This window comes from Euprymna scolopes, chromosome 5 (genome assembly GCF_053919585.1).
Source record: "Euprymna scolopes isolate OS-2025 chromosome 5, ASM5391958v1, whole genome shotgun sequence".
NCBI lineage: Eukaryota > Metazoa > Mollusca > Cephalopoda > Sepiida > Sepiolidae > Euprymna > Euprymna scolopes.
Genome location: NC_136486.1, coordinates 43,205,360 through 43,217,506, shown reverse-complemented (window position 1 = coordinate 43,217,506; position 12,147 = coordinate 43,205,360). Strand labels below are relative to the sequence as shown.

The 12,147-nt window shown below is 33.5% G+C and overlaps 1 protein-coding gene across 1 annotated transcript in view; it reads right to left on the bottom strand.

The window, feature by feature from the left end:
- The window catches only part of LOC145276804 (conserved oligomeric Golgi complex subunit 1-like), a 425,717-nt gene that overhangs the window by 375,654 nt on the left and 37,916 nt on the right, over window positions 1-12,147 (bottom strand). Inside the window, exons 10-11 of the mRNA XM_080128123.1 lie at window positions 10,817-10,970; window positions 2,868-2,924 (exon numbers count right to left, since the gene is read on the bottom strand). Of these exons, the coding sequence (XP_079984249.1) occupies window positions 2,868-2,924; window positions 10,817-10,970 (211 nt within the window). The remainder of the gene's footprint in view (window positions 1-2,867; window positions 2,925-10,816; window positions 10,971-12,147) is intronic.

Here is a 12,147-nt window from a genome sequence, read left to right as displayed (position 1 = left end):
TTAACTTGATAAAACTCCTAGAACTGGTTGCTTTGGAATTGAGTAAGACATGCAACTACCCTAATATGCACTTAACTAAAATCAAAAGAACTGTTAGACATTCATGATTGAAACCAATAGACAAATCTGGCTTTGGAGTTTAGATCAATTAGATTTCAATAATTTCACAAAATAAGCAATGTAGCATCTGCAAATGAATAGATAACAAAACAGAGTTGCTTATTTTTTTTTTTATGTCACAAGGTCGATTTTTAATGTAGGGAAAGATTTATGAAATATGTATTTTTCAATATCAGGAGTGGACTTGTTTATTTACAAAACGTTTAAATAAATAAACACAGCATGCCGCTACTATTTTTAATTTTTGTTTTAAAATGAGTTCATTCTCTTTGATTTTTCGATTTATATTTAAACTAGCTGGACGCCCAGCATTGCCCAGTCTTACAATACGCTTAAACATGATATTTTAATTCATGTAGATTGCATATGTATTATTATTGAATATTATATATTACAAGTAATAATTTGCCCGGTGGCCTAATTCACAAAAAAAAATTTTTAAATAATTATTATGTCGTTCATCAAATTCCATCTGTGCTTGTTTACAATATCATGTAAGATGATATTTGGGCTTGACAATGAATGTCCTGGAAAAGTCATTTCTGATTAATGTTTAGTTTTAAAATATGTAAATGAAGAAATGATTTGCAATGTGTTTAAATTGTATCTCTTGTCTTATCGTAAATTGAACTCGTTAATAAGAAAAAATTTAAATAACATGGTGATATACACCCAGGTTTGAACAGGGGATCATTCGAATACTCTACTACTGAGCTATATTTCCAGATGATAATAATTCTGTTAAAGAAGAAATGATTTGCTGGAATTTTATAATCTCCTTTGGCTGGTGTAACATAAAATATTTCCCAGTAAAAATTCTTCTTTTTTATCTATAAGAAAGAAAGAAAGACTAATTTTACAATCGGATTTTTACGCTTTTTGATACTTATCAGATGAATTTCTGTAAAAAAACATATCTAAGAATACTGCTAGACATATTAATTAGCTTTGTGTGAAATTTGCAAAAGATAGACTTAGCCGTTTCGGAGCCTATGAAGAATGACTTCACACACACACACACACACACACACACACACACACACACACACACACACACACACACAAAGTGACTTTTATATAATAGCAGAGATAGATATTATTAAATATAATTCTAATATATATAAATATTTTTTTCTTTTAAAGAGGAATTATTGTTTTACATTTTAATATCCATATTATTTGGCGGCGGTGGGGGGGGGAATTTTAATTTTTAAATAAAAAAAAACAAAATGTTTTACTTTTCCATAACAAGGTCGATTTTTAATACAGGAAGTCTAGAAGGATCCATTTATATGAAATACGGTTGATTTGCATTTTTGCAAAAAATAAATGTCGTTGTACAAAACAGAAAGCAAGTCAGAGTTTATTTCCTATTCTTTGTCTTGGTCTGCTTTGCAACTAAAACTGTACACAACATTTGTTGGTTCGCAGACATTACATAACCATTCAATAAATAATCTCTTAACATAAAAATAATTGCCAGCTAAAATAATTTTCAAATCAGTAAAAAGAATGTCACCTTCTGAAATGCATTTCTTTATGTCTCAACATGGAGTCTTTTCACCACCAAACGCAACGCTCGAGTTCATTAACTTTCCAGCATCCTTCTCCTTTTTATTCGCTTAGAGCATTGTACATCTCGCACACACATGACAGTTTGATATTGTAAGTTTTTAAAACATTGTGTTGGAGCAGCTATTTTTTCTTTACTTTACAAGATACCTACATCCAACATATGCGCTGCCATTTTCGTAAGTAGTTTGTGAATTCTGTTGGATGGTAATTTTTTTCTTTGGTGTGGAGAGTCATCCTATAGTACTAAATAATTCTCCTTTTATAAATATGGAAGCTCAAAATGGTAAGAACTGATATGGAAATAGTATTATGAATAATAAACGTGTTGACAATATGGATGGCAAACAATCAAACAAAGCAGCATAAGAGAAGAGTACGAAGATGATATAACTAAATGACATGAACAAAGAAGAAAAGGAAAAGTTGAAAATTACAGAACATTATAAAAATAATAAGCAGAAGTCCTCATTCATTACTGGGTAATTTCATGGAGCTTTCTTGTGAATATTAAAAAAAAAAACAAATTAAAAATATGATAACAATTACAATTAAAAATAAAAAAAAATTCTTGTTCAGAATTCCTCCTATATTAAAAAATAAAATAAACAAAATCTGTATGATATAGATACTCGTGAAGAAATAAAAATATCATATTCCAAAAACTATCTTAATTGATTACATAGTTTTATTTTTAAATAAGAAAATCAAATTTTATGTGCAACAAAAGAAAGATTATTTTACTCTCCATTTTCAAACCAAAGTCCAGAAAAAAAGGGATATAACTCAACAATACTTCAATCTTGTGAGATGTATGCTGTAATGCCTATGAATTCCTATTTATTGTTTAAAAATGATTTTCTTTATAAAAATAAAACTACTTGATCAATTTACATAATTTTTGGAATATGATATGTTTGTTTCATTACAGGTGCATACCTCATACAGATTACTGTTATTTTTTTTAAATATAGGGAGAATTTTGAACAAGAATTTGCTGTCTGCTTCCCTGGCTGTACTGATATGCAGAAGTTTAAATGTAACAAAAACAAATATCTTGTTAATCTTTCCTAGACATGACACCAAATAGTAGCCTCTTACATCCAAGTGGCGATATGCTTTGTGAGGGGTGAACATGATTTGAAAAAAAATAAAATAAATAATATGTCACTTACTTTTCAATGAAGTATTAGTCACCTTCTCCAAAATACTATAAAGTAAGTTACAAGGCACTGAAATAAAAACAAATGAGAAATGGTTTAAATGCATTCAGAGAAAAGAGGCAAAATAATAATTTTTTTTATTTTTTAAATCCTTTAAGATGAAGCTTCATAATTTGTGTATTGATTCTTTTAGCGGACGGTTATCCTCATCTCCATAGTCATTGTTGTTTCACCACGTTTTGACCAACTCATCCTCTCACTTTTTTCAGGTGATTAGTTGAGTCTCTACAATTCCAGCTGAGCATTATCTGAAGATAGCGATTTCAATTCTACTGAAGCAGGCTAGAGGATTAGTTGGCCAAAATAAGTTAAGACAATGACTAAAGGCAGTAATTACAAAGGATAAATTACAAGACTCAGAATTCCTATCCCGTTGCAGTTAATTATCTGAAGAAGGCCAGGTAGGACCCTGTGGAAATGTTAATAATAACTATCAGGGTCAATACCTCGGAGAAAAAATATTCAGGTGAGGAGGAAAAAAGGACTATAAAAAAAAGAGACAAAAATCTTGGGAGAGGCAAGATAACGTTCGAGATCTTGTGAGAGCTGTGGAGAATGTTCTAGGTTATGTGTGTGACGAGGAAATAAATGTCATTGTACAAAACAGAAAGCAAGTCAGAGTTTATTTCCTATTCTTTGTCTTGGTCTGCTTTGCAACTAAAACTGTACACAACATTTGTTGGTTCGCAGACGTTACATAACCATTCAATAAATAATCTCTTAACATAAAAATAATTGCCAGCTAAAATAATTTTCAAATCAGTAAAAAGAATGTCACCTTCTGAAATGCATTTCTTTATGTCTCAACATGGAGTCTTTTCACCACCAAACGCAACGCTCGAGTTCATTAACTTTCCAGCATCCTTCTCCTTTTTATTCGCTTAGAGCATTGTACATCTCGCACACACATGACAGTTTGATATTGTAAGTTTTTAAAACATTGTGTTGGAGCAGCTATTTTTTCTTTACTTTACAAGATACCTGAATCCAACATATGCGCTGCCATTTTCGTAAGTAGTTTCTTCTATTACACTTTAAAATAGTACTGTTTTAATTGATAGGATAACTGAATTTGGTTTTTGGAACAATTCATTTTAAAATCAATAAAGTCAGAATGCTTTATGTTAGTAACATCTGATCAATCTGTCTTTGCAAATCAGACAATCTTATTTTCTTTTTTAATGTGGGACAGGTGATAATGTACATACAGATATGAAATAGCTTAGCATATTACATGGATGTGATATCTGCTCGAAAGTAATGTGCAAAAAATATTTGTTTCTTTTATTTTTCCATGATCCTCCTCCTCCAAAATAAATGTTACCCATAAAACCGTTAATAAAATTTACATCAAATATAGACTTCAGTTTATTTCTATCCAGTATGCTTGGATGGCAGAAAGGCTTGTGGATTTAATCAAAAATTCCATTGGTGGAATTTGAGGAAGAGGATAACTGTATAAGATAAAATATTAACAATAAAACTATACTTTAAAAAATCAAGGAAAAATCATCAATTTTAAGAGTAAGCGTGTCTTCTAATAAGCATGTACGTGATTTCATATTTTATATCTTATTAGCAGTTCAACCCGGTTTTGCTCAGGCCCTATGTACTGTCTATAATTTTATGTGCATATGTACATATATTAAAAAGTTTGACTCATGTACATCTAAGATTTCAAGTGTTTAGACCCAAAATTAGTGGAGGAGTTTGGTAGAGTCTGCAAAGGTCAACTCTTTCAACTTTGACCTCTTGGCAACCAAATTTTCGCCCAAAAAACTGATTAAAAAGCTTGCTACATGTCTGAATACCTTTTATGTAAAACTTCAAATGTTTAGACCCAAAATTTGCTGAATAGTTAGCTAGAGATCGCAAAGGTCAAATCTTTTGAACTTTGACCCCTTGGAAGCCAAGTTTTCGGCCAAAAATCGATTAAAAAGCTTGCCTTATGTCTGAATACACTTTATGTAAAATTTCAAATCTTTAAACCAAAAAATTGGCTGAGTAATTTGGTAGAGACCACGGAGGTAAAAATTTTTAAACTTTGACCCTAATTTTGACCCCTTAACATTTATTGTTTCAGGCTCAAATCAAATTAAAAAGTTTGATCCATGCCCAAGTAACCTACATCTAAAATTTCAAGTGTTAAGACCCAAAATTGGCGGAGGAGTTTGGTAGAATTTTCAAAGGTCAACTTGTTGAACTTTGACCCCTTGATAACCAAATTTCTGGCCGAAAACTTATTAAAAAGATTTTCATAAATCTTAGTACCCCCTTATGTCAAATCTCGAGTCTGTAGACTGAAAATTGACAGAGTAGTTTAGTAGGGAAATGTACACATACACACACAAGATATATACATAGATAATTTCACTGACAGTTAATAATATTTTTATTCAAAGAAATTAATGCTTTTGATAGTTTTTCATTTGCAATAATATAAAAAGTTGATTTTTTTAACGATAATCTAAGAACATTAACTCTTTCAAATTTTGAAAGAGTTATCTTTCTTGAATAAAAAAAAGAAAGCGAGTTATTGCCCTTACATTGTGTCGTTGCTTCTTCTTTCAAAACGATCATGATTACAAATATTAAATTATGACTATGGCTATGCTAGCGGCATTCATTTTAGTCGGGTTAAACCGATTTCCTCCGAAAGAGGAAATGTTATGGGAATATAACATTTCCAAGCGATCCTCAATCACATGCATATCTCGATTAGGAGACGTTAAACTTTAGCAGTTCTTGCAGGAAAGTGCCAAGGTGCTCCTAGATACAGTACAGCGCCTGGTATTCCCAAATGGTCACTCATCTGGTACTGACCAGGCTCAACGTTGTTTAACTTCGATACTCTAACGAAGAACCGGTGTGTCAACATGATCATGCCGTATATAGATTATGAATATGAATATCAGATATTTAGGTGCTTGTGCAGTATAATGAAATTTCAAACAAATGCATTTTAGGTAAAAATATTATTATGTATTCATATGTCATGCCAAATTTAGTATAAATTTTAAAAAATTACAAAAAATGATTTAGTAGAATCGATCCATTTTTCACAAAACACCATAGATAATATAGATCCGGCATTTACTATTTTTTCAATGGAGGATTTCAAGGAAGGCAAGTGAAATAAGTCAGTTTATCATACAGAATTGATCGCACAACTCTTCCACGATAAAACTCAATAATTCAAACACTTTTTATTTTTTTTTACTTGCCATTATTTTTCATCAAAATCATTTTTGATAATTTTAAAAATTTATACTAATTTCGCCATAACACAAAGTGCATGATAGTGTTTTTATGTGGAATGCATTTGTGCCAAATTCCATCATATTGCACAAGCATCAACATTTTTGTTTGTTTTTTTTATTCAATTTTCACCCCAAATAAGGCACAGTGCCACTTTGAAGCAGGGAGCTACTATCAGGGACTTAATTTGCAGGGGCATTATGAAGGGAGATGAGTAGAAAGATGTTTGTTCACATTACACTTGAACTTCTGCATATCAGTACAGTTGGGAAAGCAGAATCCCGGAAGGGAGTTCCAAAGACCTGCAGTTCTGGGGAAGAAACTATTGGAGTAAAAGGCTTTCTTGCACGTAGGGATCTCTACTGTAAAGGGATGAGACTTACTAGCTTGTCGGGTTTGTCAGGGGTAGTTACGTCGAGGAGGTTCAAGTGTTTGCAGTTCGTCAGAGCATTCACCATTAAAGTATTTGTAGAACAGGCAGAGGGATGCAACATCTCGTCGATGGGGCAGAGGCTGAAGCCTAGATGACAGTTCAGGACCTATCAGGTTGGTGACTCTCTTTTGAACCCTGTCCAGGAGCGAGAGACAAGCAGCAGATGCACCAGCCCAGATGTGACACCAGTACTCCATACATGGGCGAATGGTGGCCTTATAGACGTACAGGATACTTTCAGGCGTAAGTAGTTTTCTAGCACGGTAGAGGGAGCCAACCTTCCTTGCAGCAGCCTTGGCAATGCTCTCAATGTATCTATTCCAGTTCATATTCCCTGTAAACGTTAGGCCGAGGAGTTTAAAAGAAGTACTTTCAGGCAATGTGTTCTTGGCCATTGCTATAGGTGGTAGAGAAGGTTTCTTGTAGTTATTGAAGGAAACAAGCTTAGTCATATTAGTTTATAGTCAAGAATGTCAAAAAGAAGCTTCCTCAGCCACATCCAAGAAGAAATCAGATGCTCAGAAGCTAGAGAATGCCCCTCTTCTGATGATATGGTAGTCTCTTCTTCTAAAGCTCAAAAGCACATGGGTCGTTTTTTTTTGTGTGTGTTTTGTTTTGTTCATCCTAAAGGCGGCATATTTCCACTAGCGCAGAAGGGGTTGTGGGCAGCAAGATGTTTATTTACATAGCATTTTAACTAATGCATTTTTATATGGTCAAGAAAATAGGAAGCAGGGAGGGAATTCCAAAGACAAGCGATCTAAAGACAGAAACTATCAGAATAGAAAATCTTCTACCACATAGGGATCTCTACAGTGAAGGGGTGGAATTTTGTAGCTAATAAAACAGGTCTGAAGTATTTATGCTGGGATGGCACAATTGTAGCGATTTCATCCGAACACATTCCATGAAAGTATATGCAACTATATGGCGATATGACAGGGGCTGGAACTTGGTAGACAATACAGAACCTATTAGGTTAGAACTTCATCATTTTATGCTGTTCAAGAGGGAGATGATAGTGCTTGGTGCACCGTCCTAGATGTGGCAACAATACTTCAGGCACAAAAAAATGGTGGCTTTATAGAGATATAGGATACTAATGGGTGTATGAAGTTTTCTAGCTTAGTAAAGGGAATCTACCTTGTTTGCAACAGATTTGACAACATCTTTTATGTACTTATTTCAGCTCATGTTGCCTGAGAATGTCAACCCAAGGAGTTTCAACATTCAACTCTCAGGAACAGTGCGATCGGCCATGATTTGTTTAGTCAGTGATTGGAAAAGTTTTTTATGGCTGTCTATGGAGAAGAGCTTTGTTTTGGTAGCATTAAATGCAACCATCCATTTTTAGTCCCATTCTACTGCAGACTGAAGGACATCTTCTAAGGATTCAACTATTGCTTGGCATGTGAGGGCATTCGGTTTGTTCTCATACCTGGAATAATGTGTATCATGTCGTCGGCAAATACATTCATCTTAAACACGATTGTATTGGAGAAGTCGTTTATGAAAATCAGGAATAATATAGGTCTAAGTATCAACCATTACAGCACGTCCAGGTTCATGTGATGTTGTTCACGTCTACGGCTATCAAGAACATGGCAGAAGCTCAATCACGATAACAGGAATGGGACAATCAAAAGTTACTGTGCCAGCATCATCCATTCTAGGTGGGTTGAACCTGCTTCCACCGGAAGAGGAAGTTTCAAGGGAACATTAAGTTCACAAGCAGTCTCCAGTTGCATGTATATCCAGATTAAGGTAGATGATGATGGGTTTTGCAGAGAGATGTTGACATCCTTCCACATACAGTGCCTGGTATTTCCAAGTGGTCACCCATCTAATACTAGCCAGGCTCAACGTTGCTTAACTTTGGTGATCTGAGAAGAACCGGTGTCTCAACATGATCATGTCATATAATAAAAGTTATTATAGCCAAATGAAGCTACAAGACTGGTTCGACCATGTGTGAGTATGAAGAAGAGGACAATTTTGTCTGTGTTCTACTTCCCAAGCAGTACAAGTTATGCTTACATTTTTTGTATGGACTAGATTTACACTTAAACTAATGAACCGATCATTATGAACTTTGATAAACAGCTAACAAGCATAATGGGGACTATATTTAGTTTATTCAGTATCATAAAAAGCAGCTAAAAGAATATGAACAACATTTGTGAAAATTTGGATGTCTTCAATTTTTGTTCAAGTTTTTACAACAATTATTAAGCATCAATTAATATATATTCACCAAATTTCAATTGCTTCTGGGCTATTTCAAAGGGATTATACACAACCAGGGGGCTTGGGTGTAAAATATGCTTAAATATGATATTTTAATTTGTCCAAATATCATATACATTATTAAAGAGTCGGGATTTCAAAAGTTTAAAAAAAAAAAAAGTATTTAGGTGCCATTAGCATGAATCGAAACTGAAACTATACCATTCAAAGCTGGTGACGTTACTACTGTATCAAAGTGAAATGCATATAAACCAATTAAAAATGAACCAAGATGAATGTATGAAATGTTTAATGATATTTTCAATTTTGACCCCTTAAAAACAATTTTAATCGCTAAAGACCCATAAAAGAACAGCCCGTAGAAAATCCAATCATTTAAAGCCCCTAGCGCCGCGCTGTGACTTTTAGTTTCGGAGAAGATAGAGCTTGAAAATATGGAGACAGACTTACAGACATATAGCCGTTTATATATTAGATTTGCATTGTATTTTATCCATAGAAATTAGACAGCAATTTAGCTATATGCCCTGAATTTCAATTTCTTCTGCACAATGCTTAAGCCTTACAATTTATAAATTTCCAAGAATAAAAATAATATTAATGGATTTGGAGTAAAATTAATCTCTGGATGTTAGCATAAGGTTTAGTTGCCGAATTTAATGATGTAAAGAACTGCATAAAATCATGGAAAGCTGTTTAATAACAACATGCTTTGAACACACAAAAAAAATAAATTATGGGTGATGATTATGATCATGATGATCTTCCATAACAGCGTTGAAATCCAGCAAGAAAAAAAAACAATATCTGGTTCTAAATTTGCAAGCAGTTGTTCTTGGCCTTTTGGCCAAGATCAAAGTGTAGTATCTGTCCAGCAGATACTGCAAGCAAAGACCATATGTGGGGGAAACCCCACATATAAGACCTTGGTCAAGGTAGGGATCACCCTACGACCACAGTTACTATCCAGCTCCCATTTCCCACCTCTCGGGAGCAGGATCCCCTTTCCCTCCCCCCTCCCTCCATCTCCACATTAAAAAACGGCCTTGTGCCTAATTTGCTCAGTGGGGAAGCAAATAAATAGCAGACCTTGGTCAATGTAGGGGCAACCCTTCATACCAATTGTCATTATCCAGCTCCCCTACTCCCCGGGGAGTTGGTCCCCATTTCCCCTTCACTCCTCACTTTAAAAATCGGCCTTGTGCCTAATTTGCTCAGTGGAGGAGCAAATAAATACCTCAAAGTGTAGTATCTGTTCTGCAGATGCTGCACTTAAGATAATTTTTACCAGTCAATGGAAGGGAAACCGTCTATACTGGGACAATTATTATTTTTGGTAACCAGAGTGCCCCCTTTTTGCCTACTTTTAGGGGAGCTGGTTTTTACCCCACATTAAAAACGACCTTGTGACTAATTTGCTTTGGTGGGGAAGCAAATAAATACACTAAATTTGCAAGCAGGTGAATTTAGACATTGCAGAGTAAATTGTAGTGATTGCAAATATTACTTTGTCTCAAAAATGCCCACATGTCTGTGCGTCTTGTAGAGTTCAGCTGCTAAATAGCAGAAAAAAAAAAAAACATCAACGTGCAGTTGATTTTATCCTCAATGGTAGCATAAATTAATGCAAATTCTTCCCATTCATATGCATATTAGACATTTACAAGCAAGCCATTTGAAGAACAGAGGAGTTTTTTTGAGAAAGGCAAGTCATGCACACATGCTACATTCAGGCGTGACATATTATTTGGAACCAAGGGAATGCATTGAAGTTAAGAGGTAGTGTGAATTACAGCATCAGTGAAAAGGAGTGTTGTTAACTTTTATTGAGATCACAAATATATTTTTGTTTTTGGAAAATGGAGAATGCATTCTCTGTTGGCAAGTATAATTCAGGGGAAATAGCTTGAATAGAGTTCACCTTCTGAATATTCTGTGTTAACAGCAATAAGATGAGACTCACCATTTTTGTCTGTATTTGATGCATCTGTTTCAGCCGTATAAAACACTGCATGTATTTGATACACAGTACGCACAATAAGTTGCACCACAAGAGAAATTTGCTGCTTGACGCCGATACCTTGCTGTGACATGTGAAACAATTGCTGCATGGCATTCTGAAATAAAAATAAAGAAAACAATTACAACTTTGAATAGATATGATTTACATACACTTTGGGGGGGGGGGTTTCTTGTTCAGAATTCCTTCTAAAATAAACAAGAAACTAAAGAAAAACCCTGTATAAAGTATGCACCCATAACAAAACGAAAATATCATATTCCAAAAAATTATGCAAATTGATCAAGTAGTTTCATTTTTAAATAAGAAAATCAAATTTTATGAGTATCCGAGAAGTGACTGTCTTGTCTGCCATTTTGAAAAAATCTCAAAAACACAAGGGACATAACTCAACAATAATTCATACTTGTTAGATTTATGTTGTAATGCCTATGAATTCCCATTAACAGCTTAAAAATGATTTTCTTTTTAAAAATAAAACTTGATCAATTTAGATGATTTTTTTAATATTATATTTTTGTTTCATCATAAGTTCATACGTCATACAAATTTTTATTTATTTTAGTTTAATATGGAGGAATTTTGGGCACAAACTGACATTTTTTTTCCTTAAAGACAAAAATCAATGAAATATCTTTTATGAAATTGATTTGGGTTAACTTCTTCATTTGCTGTGACATTTTTTCTGTTTTTTCACTTATATCATACATACCTTACATACAAAATAAAGTCAGTCTCCTATCCATTCCACCGTAACTTTTGGATCAATAACTTTTTATTACAAGTTACATAATAAAATCAGCTGTCAGTCATATAAGGCAAATATCAATCTGTGTTGTTTAAAGCAAAAATTTTATTTTCAGTCGATTTTCACATTTAATCCAATTAACAGCTTTTGTTTTATTACTAATATCATAAAGGGAGTCAGAGGGCACAGCTTCTTACAGTCCAAAGAACTAATATTGTTACCCAAAACACTGAGTACTAATTTAATCAATATTTATCAATAAAAATTTTTTTTTTTTTAATTTTTTCTCTCGTTTCTTTTTTGCCTTTAGTTAACTTGATTCTAAAGAAAGAGAGAGACAAAAAGAGGGATAAGAAAAATAAAAGGATGATCTGATTTATGCATGTAGCATCATAATTTTCCACTCTCTACCGTGGATCAATCAGTTATCTCGCAATGCTTAGGGACAGAGTTTGTAAATTCAAACCTTCCCCGGCTATAATTATTTTTACTCTGATTTTGTTCCAAAATGAACTTAGATATTTCA